The 12,762-nt window shown below is 37.2% G+C and overlaps 1 protein-coding gene across 2 annotated transcripts in view; it reads left to right on the forward strand.

Moving 5' to 3' along the window:
- The first annotated feature begins 7,816 nt into the window (after positions 1-7,816).
- Positions 7,817-12,762, forward strand: part of LOC104093518 (uncharacterized) — a 28,902-nt gene continuing 23,956 nt past the window's right edge. Inside the window, exon 1 of one of the 2 annotated variants that reach the window (XM_070181680.1) lies at positions 7,817-8,455. In XM_070181680.1, the coding sequence (XP_070037781.1) occupies positions 8,168-8,455 (288 nt within the window). In that variant the 5' untranslated portion in view covers positions 7,817-8,167. The remainder of the gene's footprint in view (positions 8,456-12,762) is intronic. The other variant, XM_070181679.1, reaches the window with a different exon arrangement.

The raw sequence follows: 12,762 nt of genomic DNA on the forward strand, positions 1-12,762 counted from the left end.
ATGGGTTAATCGTTGGTAAGTATTAAGTAGTATTTTTTGTGGCTTATCTCTGTAGTTTTCTCTAACATGAAAGGGTGGCTCGTGAATTTGGGTGATTGACATAAAAAGGAATTTTGGGGGTGGTCTTAGCGGAATATCCCCAAAATTTGTGGTATTTAAAAAATGAATCTGGACCACATAAGCTCTTCAGTTGTTTCTCTACTGAACTAAGTTGTTCATCGAAGTCTACAGGATTGTCATACTTTTGCTCTTCAAAATTTTTCTACCAATCCGGTAGAGTTGATGCTATTATTACTCTACTTGTCATTTATGATGTTCATTGAAGTCAACCGGATTATCATACTTTTGCTCTTCAGGTATTTCTCTACCGGGTCGGTAGAGTTGATACTATATTTTATCTACCTATATGTTAAGTTGTTCATCGAAGTCTATATGATTGACATACTTTTTTTGGGTTGTTTTAACAAAGCGTTCTTCGAATTTGCAACTTTAATTTCGATCAAATCACTCCAAATCTGCTCCAAATGATCTCAAATTTGAAACAAAACTTCCAAATACCAACATAAACAATCCCAAATCACCAATTTAGTCGAATAACACCAAATCAAAAGGACACACTTTGTCTTCTTCAATACTTTCTAAGGTCCAACAATGGAGTTTTGAGACTTTTACAGTAGATCACCAAAATCCGAGTCTAGAGATGGCAATTTGAGCTCAAATTCATTTAACCCGCCCAACTCGCCCAAGATTAGACCGCTCATTGATCCGCCTATTTGTTGAACTCAGCTTATCTTGACCTAGCCCATCTCTGACCAGTTGGGCTGATTTTTAGCACAAATTGTTCCATGAGTAACTTTGTTAAAATATCTTTAAAATAATTCTTTTTTGTTTGATATGTTATATATAACTATAAAAAAAAGTCTTATTTGATAATTAAATAATTGATAAAAAATAACACACATTAATTAAAGCTTGATAAAAGTTGACGGGTTGGGCTATGACCCAAATTTTAGCCCATTTTGACCCAGCTCATCTCAACCCAATTACCCAAGTGATTTTTGGATGAGTTATTGACCCATCCATTTATTGACTCAGCCTGTTTTGTTCCGCCCAAATTTAGCCCAACCCGCCCATTTGACACCCCTATTTATGTATGAACTAAAAGTTTAAGCACAAATTATCAACATTCAAATGGTTTAACAATGAAACAAGAATTTCAAGCTTTAAAATTTAAAGAACTGTGGTGTTCAAGTAAAAAAAGAGGACATTTTTTTGCCAAGACCATCCTCTTTAGGGGTCGCGCCATGCTAATTTCTGGTGAATTATTCTTCAAACACGTTGGGCCTAGTAGATTGGATATTTGATCCTGTTGGGGCTATGTGGCTCTCTCCTGGTACTCGAGTTTTTACTGTTGGGCCTGGCCCATATACCAAAATGATGAAAGATCCAATCGCCTATAGCAAAGCCTTTCCTCAAATTATAGTCAAAGGCAGAAATCAGAAAATAACTTCTTACAAAGTACAAACACGCCAATGGGACCATTTTCTACATTGTTGACCTCTGAGACCATATGAAACATTCATCATTAAGTTTTTACCTTCCAAATAAGGGAAATAAAACAAAAAGAAAAAAGTGTTCACTTACCTTCATTTTTTTTTTTATGTTACTATAAAAGCCATGGAGAGAGAGTAGGTGAGACAGGGATCTGTTTTCCAATTAGGATTTAAAAGAGTAATATAAGTAGTAAAATTTATGATATGCTAGTAATCAATTATTTTTACGAGGGAGTAGAGAAGGTAACAAATTTACTCATACATTACACCCTTACCTCAGTCCTCAAATACCCCAAGCATTGCCAAAAAGAAAATAAAAAATCCCCAAACAAAAAAAGAGAATTCAACATAACATATTAGAATTTAAGTGTAAGGAATTTTATATCATCTCAATTAATGTTTTATTTTATTATTAAGATTATAAATCCAATATTTACATGTATACGTCCTTTGAGAGATCTAATAATATTTATATACAATATACTATATAATTTAAGCTCAGAGACTACAAATTAGCGAATGTTATGAAAATAATTATATTGTGGATGTCCATTTATTACTCCGCTATAGATAATCTTCCTGAAGAAGATTATCCATTTAGTACTCTGTTGAAGTTTATCTACAAGCAGCTGATGCAGGCAGGTTGCAAGCAGCTCAATGAAATGATTTGCAGCAGCTTCTTATTAAACAGACAAGTTGCAAGCAGCTCATGCAGACAGCTGTACAAGCAGCTAAAGAAAAGGCTTGCAGCTGCTTCCTGAAAAGCCTCGCAGCTGCTTCCTTTATTCTATAAATAGATGAGTTTTCAGTTCATTATGTACATAAGTTTGAAGTTTGAATAATATATCAATCTCTCTCTATACTTGTCTTAGGTTTATTTACTTTACAGTTTTTATTTTATAATACGTTATCAGCACAAGACTCTGCCATCTCGAGCAAATACTTTGAAAGTATCACAGGTACAAACTTTTTTTTTTAAAATAATGTCAAATCTTTCTAAATTTGAATTTGTAGCCCTGTATATATCGGGCAAAAACTACATGTCTTGGGTGCTTGATGCCGAAATTCATCTTGATGCGATAGGTTTGGCAGACACCATCAAGGACAAAAATCAGGTATCAAACCAAGACCGTGCCAAAACAATGATATTCCTACGCCATCACTTTGATGAGGGCCTGAAAATGGAATATCTTACTGTTAAAGATCCAGTCATACTGTGGGATAATTTGAAAGATAGATATGACCACCTGAAGATGGCCCTTCTTCCACATGCACGATATGATTGGACTCATTTAAGGCTACAAGATTCTAAATCTATCAGTGAGTATAATTCTGCTATGTTCAGAATTATTTTCCAATTAAAATTATGTGGTGATAATATTACTGATCATAATATGCTGGAAAAAACTTTCACCACTTTTCACGCCTCGAACATGCTCCTGCAGCAACAATATCGAGAGATGGGATTCAAAAAGTATTCTGAATTTATCTCACATCTTTTTATAGCCGAGCAACATAATGGGCTATTAATGAAAAATCATGAAAGCCTACCTACTGATTCTTGTCTATTCCCTAAAGTGAATGAGACGAACTTCCACCAAGCTAAGCGTGGAAGAGGACGTGGCCCCAGTCGTGGTCATGGCCGTGGTCGGGAAAGAAACACTAATCATGGTAATAATAATGCACCAAAGAACTATCCTCACCACCAGCAGTGGAAAAGGAAGGAACAAAAGCATGAAGCGGTGCAAGCAGCAAACGCAGAAAATACATGCTATAGATGTGGAGGAAAAGGGCACTAGTCACGTATATGTCGTACGCCAAAGCACCTGGTTGAGCTGTATCAAGCCTCCTTGAAGAAGACTGAGAAAAATGCTGAAGCACATTTTATTTCTGAAGATAATTTAGACTTCATGCATTTGGATGTAGCTAATTACTTTGCACTCCCGGAAGGAGAAACAAGTCATGTGATCGGTGATGAATCTGTAGATATGTAAATATTTTAATTTTTGTTGTTTGTAGTAGATAGTATGGTTATGTAATAGTTGTACATAAATAAAAGTTATGCTTTGATAATAATGTTTACTATCATATTTATTTTGTTTATGTCATTTTGAAGAATATGGATAATCCTAAAATTATGTTTGGATCAAAGACCAATCATGAAGATATTTGTATAATTGATAGTGGAATAACTCATTCCATATTCAAAGATCAGAAATACTTTTCTTATTTGCATAAGGAAAAAGCAAATGTTTCTACAATTTCTGGTAATATAAGTTTGATTGAAAGCTCTGGAAGAGCTATTGTATTTCTGTCTAAGAGAACAAAACTTATTATAGACAATGCATTATTCTCCTCTAAATCCCGAAGAAACTTGTTGAGTTTTATGGATATCCGCTGAAATGGGTATCATGTTGAGACGATAGATGAAATGAATATAAAATATCTTTGTATTACAAATAATGTTTCTGGCCAGAAGTGCATTGTAGAAAAGTTATCAACTTTATCTTCTGGCTTATACTATTCAAAGATTAGTACAGTTGAAGCACACTCTATCGTAAACCGGAAGTTTACTGATTCAAATACTTTTGTACTTTGGCATGGCCGTTTGGGCCATCCTGGATTAATAATGATGAGAGGAATTACTAAAAATTCGAGTGGACATCCATTAAAGAACCTGAAGATTCTTACAAATGATGAATTTTCTTGTGATGCTTATTATCAAGGCAAAATAATCACTAGACCATCACCAATGAAGGTTGGCATTGAGTCCCCTGCCTTTTTAGAGCATATACATGGGGATATATGTGGACCTATTTACCCACCAAGTGGGTTGTTCAGATATTTTATGGTCCTAATAGATGCATCTTCAAGACGGTCTTATGTGTGCCTACTATCATCTCGCAACCTGGGATTTGCAAAGTTATTAGCCCAAATAATTCGATTAAGGGCACAATTCCCAGATTATCCTATAAAAGCTATTCGCCTTGATAATGCTGGAGAATTATCATCTCAAGCTTTTGATGATTACTGTCTATCAGTTGGGATAAAAGTTAAACATCCTGTAGCTTATGTTCATACTCAAAATGGCCTTGTAGAGTAATTTATTAAATACCTACAGTTGATAGCAAGACCACTACTTATGAAAACAAAATTGCCCACTACTGTTTGGGGCCATGCTATCTTGCACGCAACATCACTTATCCGTCTCAAACCGACATATTATAATAAATATTCTCCGTCACAATTAGTTTTTGGTCATGAACCAAATATTGCCCATCTACGAATTTTTGGATGTGTTGTATATGTGCCAGTAGCACCACCACAGCGCAGTAAGATAGGCCCGCAGAGAAGGTTAGGAATATATGTTGGGTTTGAATTACCCTCTATTATTCGCTATCTTGAACCATTGACAGAAGATTTATTTACTGCTCGATTTGCATATTGTCGATTTGATGAAACAAATTTCCCATAATTAGGGGGAGAGAAAAAGGAAATCAAAAGAGAAATTGTGTGGAAAGTTTCATCATTATCTCACTTTGATCCACGTACCCCTATATGTAATCAGGAGGTCCACAAGATCATCCATTTACAGAATATAGCAAATCAAATGCCAGACGTATTTACTGATTTGAAAAGGATAACTAAGTCACATATCCCTGCAGAGAATATACCTATCCGAATTGATGTCCCAGCAGGACCATCTATTAGCATGAGAGCTGGTGAACCTAAAGCACGCCTGAAGCGTGGTAGGCCTTTGGGTTCTAAGGATCGAAATTCTAGAAAAAAAACCCGACAAATGATCAAAATGATATTATGAAGGGATCTCCAGAAGAGACCCAAGATCTGATTAGTTCTGAGATTCATGAAGAAATTAATGTACCCGAGACTCAAGTGAGTAGGGAACTTTTAATAAGTTCTACTGGTAATAGGATTAATTTAAATCGATCTGAAATAGTGGTGGATAATATTTTTGCATATGATGTTGCACTTAACATTATACAAGATAGTGAGAATCTTGAACCCCGATCTGTCGAAGAATATCGACAAAGATCTGATTGGCCAAAATGGCAAGAGTCAATTCAATCGGAATTGAAATCACTTGCTAAAAGAGAGGTCTTTGGACCAGTAGTCCAAACACCTGCTGGTATAAAGCCAGTTGGTCATAAATGGGTTTTTATGCGATAAAAATGAAGTTGAAAGATACAAGGCTCGCCTTGTTGCACAAGGATTCTCACAACGACGTGGAGTCGATTATGATGAAACATATTCATCCGTTATAGATGCCATAATATTTCGATATCTCATTAGTTTAGCCTTACGTGAAAGGCCTGAAATACATCTAATGGATGTGGTTACAGCTTATCTATACAGGTCACTTGATAATGAAATTTACATGAAAATCCCTAAAGGATTTAAAATACCTGAAGCATATTCAAAATCTCGGGGAATGTATTCAATCAGATTACAAAGATCTTTGTACGGTTTAAAGCAATCTGGGCGCATGTGGTATAATTGTCTCAGTGAATATTTGCTGAAAGAGGGTTACATAAATGATGTTATTTGTCCATGTATTTTTATAAAGAAAATGGCTTCAGAATTTGTTATACTTGCTGTTTATGTTGATGACATAAATCTTGTTGGAACTCTAGAAGAGCTCCAAAAGGCAATTGAATATCTTAAGAAAGAATTTGAAATGAAAGATCTTGGAAAGACAAAACTTTGTCTTGGTCTGCAAATTGAACATTTAGCAGACGTGATCTTTATCCATCAATCTGCCTATACAGAAAGGGTCTTAAAACGCTTTTACATGGACAAAGCGCACTCATTGAGTACACCGATGGTTGTCCAATCACTTGAAGTGAATAAAGATTTGTTCCGACCTCCAAAAGAGGATGAGGAACTCCTTGGTCCCGAAGTACCCTATCTTAGTTCAATTGGTGCACTAATGTATCTTGCTAATGCTACAAGGCCTGACATAACATTTTCTGTTAATTTACTAGCAAGATATAGTTCTTCTCCTACACAGAGATATTGGAACGGGATTAAGCATATATTGCGATATTTAAAGGGAACTCTTGATATGAGTTTGTTTTATGCTAACAAAGATAGTGCAGATCTTGTTGGTTATGCAGATGCATGTTATTTATTTGATCCCCATAAAGTTAGATCTCAAACCGGGTACGTGTTTACATGTGGAGGCACTATCATATCATGGCGCTCCACAAAGCAATCTATTATTGCTACTTCTTCAAATCATGCTGAAATAATAGCTATTCATGAAGCAAGTAGGGAATGCGTATGGTTGAGATCAATAATTCATTTTATTCGAGAAAAATATTGTTTGGAATGTGAGAAAAGACCCACAATTTTATACGAAGACAATGCTGCATGCATAGCCCGATTGAAGGGAGGGTTTATAAAAGGAGATAGAACGAAGCACATTTTACCAAATTATTCTACACACATGATCTTCGAAAAAATGGTGACATTGATGTGCAACATATTTGTTCAAGTGACAATACGACAGATTTATTCACTAAATTTTTGCCAACTTCAACTTTTGAGAAGATGGTATACAAGATTGGAATGCGGAGACTCAAATATTTGAAACAAGGTTTTCATCAGGGGGAGTAAAATACGCGATCCACTCTTTTTTCCTTACTAAAGTTTTTCCCCACAGGGTTTTCCTTATAAGGTTTTTAATGATGCAGCTAGAATTGTATACTCATTTTCCTTCACTAGGATTTTTCTCACTAGGTTTTTCCTAGTAAGGTTTTAACGAGGCACAATACCTTTTAATGAACATTTAAGGGGGAGTGTTATAAAAATAATTATATTGTGGATGTCCATTTATTACTCCGCTATAGATAATCTTCCTAAACAAGATTATCTATTTAGTACTCTATTGAAGTTTATCTACAAACAGCTGATGCAGGTAGGTTGCAAGTAGTTCAATGAAATAATTTGCAACAACTTCTTATTAAACAAGTAGGTTGCAAGCAGCTCATGCAGACAGCTTACAAGTAGCTAAAGAAAAGCCTTGCAGGTGCTTCCTGAAAAACTTCGTAACTGCTTCCGTTCTTTTATAAATATAAGAGTTTTCAGTTCATTATTTATACACGTTTGAAGTTTGAATAATATATCAATCTATCTATGCTTGTCTTCGGTTTATTTACTTTACCCATTTTATTTTATAACAGCGAATTCTTTTCAAAGCATGTTATTTTTGCTTTTGTTTGAAACGTAATAAAGAAATAAATAAATTAAAAACCCCAGATGAGACCAAAATAAACAAAGAAATCTACCCTAAAATCCCCAGGATTTGAAAAACCAGCATTCCCAAAAACTCTTCATTTATTTTTTAGCTTTTCTTGAAAGTTTCAACTTTCATATTGGTTTGTGTTTTATCTTGGATCTTTTCCCTTTCCTTTAAAATCCCCCCTTTTGCATATTGTAACACAGAGAGAGAGAGACAAAGAATCTTTCCATTCTTCACTTTATTTCTTGTTTGATTGAATCCATTTTTTTCCGTTGTTTCTGATTAAAATTAGCAAATTCATGATTTGGGTTTTATAATATAAGATAAAAAAGATTGTATTTTTAGGATTTTCATGGGCGAGTTTAGGGAACCTAACGGCGGCGTTTCAGTAACGGACGAGGAGGAGATACCAGCACCGTCGCCGTCGCCACCGTTGCCGTCGACGTTCTTCTTGTTATCTTCTTCAGCGATATTGTCAAACCCAAGTGTATCTGATATTGGGCCTGAGAGGTGGGCCAAGGCAGAGAAAGCGACCCAGAATATTATTCGGGTAGTCCAGCCCACTTCTGTGTCCGAAGACCGGAGACGAGCTGTTATTGATTATGTTCAGAGGTTGATCGGAGGTTGTCTTGGTTGTGAGGTACTGACTTTTCATTAACATGCGTATTTTACCTTTTGTCTTAAACCTTTGATGTATAAATGTTTTTGTTCCTTGTTTAATGGATATGTTTGGGATGTGCCACTTGCAGCTTAGCATAAGCTAATGTTATTGGTTCATTTGATTGTCTTGTCTAAATTCACAGGTAAATATAGTGGGTGTACATGCACCCGCTTCTTATATGCTAGAACCACCTATGCTCGTCTTTGAACTAGTTGTATTTATAATGTTTGTCTTACTCTGCATTATGAGCTCATGGTTATTGATTGGATAGCAATTCATTACTACTAGTGAATTTTCATGATTTACGAGTAGGTCTATAATTTGTATGGATGTTGTGTTCATGTGTTCATTGGGGGAGGTATGCCTTGGCAAGTACAAAGTGATAAACTTGGGGCTAGTGCTTAGATGCCGAGGCTGAAAGCTAGCGATGTAGCGATACAAAGCGAGGGGTTATCGCTTCATAGGTGCAACCATGCACGCCAGAGAAATGTGTGCTTCAGACAGTGATGCTCAAAGTGATCCCAACAAGAAGCGGACAGTTCTTTGAATCTCAACTTTGAGCAGTTGGATATATTCAGAGGCGGATCCAGGATTTGGAGGCCCCGGGTGTCGCACTGTTTTGAAAGTAAATGTGTTGCAATTTACACGATCCGAATAGATTTACATCTAATTGGTTTGGTCAACTTTTGCCGTTGATTCGAGTTTTATTCGTCTTTTCAAAGTATATAGACAAATATACAAATAATATTCCAAATATTATATAAAAAAATTCGTGATCATATCAGTGTACACATAAAGATTTTAAGAAAAAAAAAATTTTAGTGTAGAACGAAGCTAGTCTTAACGTGCCCTTTTCCTTTGTATTTTGATAACCATTTAAATCAAAACAAAGCAACATGAAAAAGTAAAGATAAGAACCTCGATGGGAGAGAAGCTAAGGTAGAAAGGAAAAGTTTCTAAAATTTTGACAAAGAGAGAGGAGAAGATTTGGGAGAAAGGAAAAGGTTTGTTGGAAATAATTTAAAGTTATGCTTAAAATTAAAAGGAAGAAAAACAAATAAGCAAAATTAATAAAAGAAAAAAGGTCATTCAATAACATTCCTCCAGACTTGAATCACTGTCAAGGGGGAAGTTCTTATTATTTAGGTTAGTTAGGTATTTCCATTTCAAAAAAAAAAAAGTAAAAAATAAAAATTGGGTTGCGCTATATATATGAAAGAGTATACAATAATGATGTATTTGGCAAATCAAATACCATGGTCTAATAATCAAACATTCTGATTAGTTGATAATATTAGTATTAGTTGGAAATTTTGTGAAAGATTCCTGTGAAAAGTTTCATTAACGCGGAATTCGTGTCGAGTAGACCTTGAGCGTGGTGAAGTTCGACAGAAATGGTTAAAGTTGGAGCTTGAGTTACCTAGCATACTAAAATGTTTTAGAAAGTGTTGTAGGCCAAGTTCGAACTTGTGCCCCTACGGTAAAAACTATGACTCCTAACCACTGGCACCTCAAGCTCCATTGTTGGTCCGGGTGACACGAATTGTATTTATCCGATTCTCATACATAGATACAGATACATATAATGTTTCAACCGAGGCGTCCGGGTGGCGTACTGCCCCCACCCTTGTACATAGATCCGCCCCTGGATATATTGGATACTGAAATTAGTTATTTTTAATAGCAATTTGATCGTTATAGTACTAAACTCATATATATTTGGTAATTCTTTAATGTCGTGAGTTATGGGCTTCACTTCTAAAGAGAATGCACTTCATTTTTTACTTCAAGCCCCATGGAACTTATCGCGTTCTCTTTTTGCTTTTAATAACACTGTGCTTAGGCGGGCTGGTGTAATGGTCGGTTGGATAAGCATGGTTTTGTAAGTCAGAGTCATTAATGCTACTTTGACTTATACAATTTAAAGTTATTGCAATTTTTGTAGTAAGTTTTCTAACTTGAAATTTATGTTTACTGTAAGAAATCTCATTCTGAATGTTCTTAACATTGGGAAGTTTTGTGTATCTGGGTAGAGATGCAAGGTTCATATTCTGTTTAGAGTGTTCAAATTAGTTGTTTGTTTGATCCTTATCAATCAAATAAAAAAAGTTGTTTGATTGAATTCTAGTTGCAGCTCATCCGATAAGTGCTATATTTGATTGACAAGGTGTATTGATGACTTGGCTTAGTGCTTGTCTTGCTTACATAAAAGCTTATTTGTCGATGCCATTACTATATTTTATTGAACATAGGAGCAGAATAGTGGAAGAGGAGCTGTGAAGCAACGATAAAGTTGTCTTCGTGTGACCAATAGGTCACGGGTTCGAACCGTAGAACCAGCCACTAATGTTTGCTTTAGAGTAGGCTGTCTACATCATACCCTTTGGGTGTGACCCTTCCTCGGACCCTGCATGAACGCGGGATGCCTTTTGCACCGGGATGCCCTTTTTATAGGAGCAGAATAGTGGTGGTGAGAAGTCAGAGCATTAACGAGGGGGGGGGGAAGGTATTAAGACAGAGAAGATCAAGGGGAAGAAGAGATATGCCAATATTACCTAATACGTATTGCTTCGATATATGGAACGGGAACGGGGTTGCAATTTGTCCTAAAATGCAATTTTTTAGGAGCAGGCATCTATTGTTTTTCTTGGATAACCGAGAAATTCGTGAAGGCCAACTGACCGGGGGGGGGGAAGGTATTAAGACAGAGAAGATCAAGGGGAAGAAGAGATATGCCAATATTACCTAATACGTTGTCACGCCCCGACATCGGGGAGCGCGACCGGCGCTCAACCAAGATACCCCGGTCAAGTAAGCCTGCTAGATGACTTCTACCTAATCTTGCCCATTAACAATATAAGAATCCGTCGCCAGAAATATACATGAGAGGAGTCAAGTGCTCCACATTCTTTTCCATTACTCAAGGAGATTCATTTTACAATTTCCAAAATATTACAAGTTTATAGACATGATGAAAAACATGTTTGCCACATACCAACACTTCTAGTTTATTACCCAACATCAAACACCACCCACAACCTGTCTACGGAGCCTCTAAGTACAACCGAAGAGTAGAATGGAAGTGCTGGCGACAAGGCCCCGGCTATACCTCAAAACGTAAATTACAACGTCAAATGACATATAGCTCGGAACAGAGTAGGGCTCACCAAAACCTAATGAATAGGGAGTAACTGCTAATGAGATACAAACTATAACTGATTTAATGAGCCATTCGCAGTTTCACAGTCTGAATTTGTTCATACTTACTGTTACGCGGCGCCTTCCTGAAGTTCCTTGGAAGGGCGACGTAAGGCTAGGCAACCGATGTCAGTACGGTTGCTGTCCGCCAACTGAGGTCCCCTCCGTACGCTAGACTAGATTGTCAGTGCCGTACGGGAAAACCAATGTCATGAGCAATTGAAAGAGAGCAGAAAAGAGAATTGAGAATGAAAGAAAGCTTGATTGCATTGAATGAAAGCTATTACAGAAAAACAAGACGGTGTCGGGGGGGAGAGACACCAGTACAGAGAATTGTTTGCTTGCTTGAAAGTTTTGATTGCTTGGTCCCCCTTAATAATGCTTAAAAAAAATAAACTAAAGTTACATGACTAGACCTATGAAAGCTGGAAAATCACACTTAAAGAAAATACAGCAAAACTACTCTATATTTACAATGAAAAGGACTTAGTCTTCTACAAAGCAGCAACAAGTCCGTTGGCAGCAACTTTGTCTTTAGCATCAGGGTCTGCGCGCGCGGCATTGTCTGCGCGCGCGGCGCTGTTGGCTTTTGCCTGTGGCTGGGCGCTGGCGATGGCTATCGGTGGGGCGACAGAGGCACATGCGCGCTTGTCACTTGGAGCTGCCGAGACCACGGGGCCGACCGTGGCGACGGGCGTTGGGAGGCTGGCCAGGACGCCACGGGGCGCGTCCAAGGGATCATGGGGCATGGCTGGAAAGCCGCCCATGACATTCTCCCCCACCTGAGTTGGCGACGTCCTCGGCGCCTTCCTTGCAAGGTAATCATCAATCAGGCTCTTGTAGGCTTTGAGGTTTGTTCCCCTCTCCCAAGTATTCTCCTCTGCATCACATCCCTGCCATTTCACCAAGAACTCCTGGTGATCTTTTCTTGAGGCGTGAATCACTCGATCATCAAGAATAGCTTCAGCATGCCTTTTCCCGGTTGAATTGGGACCTCGAATACTTGGTATTGTGAGTTGGCTTTGCGAAGGATCCTCCATATCTTCCCGAAAAGGTTTCAGGAGACTGACATGGAAAACAGGATGGAT

The sequence above is a fragment of the Nicotiana tomentosiformis genome, chromosome 7, assembly GCF_000390325.3.
Source record: "Nicotiana tomentosiformis chromosome 7, ASM39032v3, whole genome shotgun sequence".
NCBI lineage: Eukaryota > Viridiplantae > Streptophyta > Magnoliopsida > Solanales > Solanaceae > Nicotiana > Nicotiana tomentosiformis.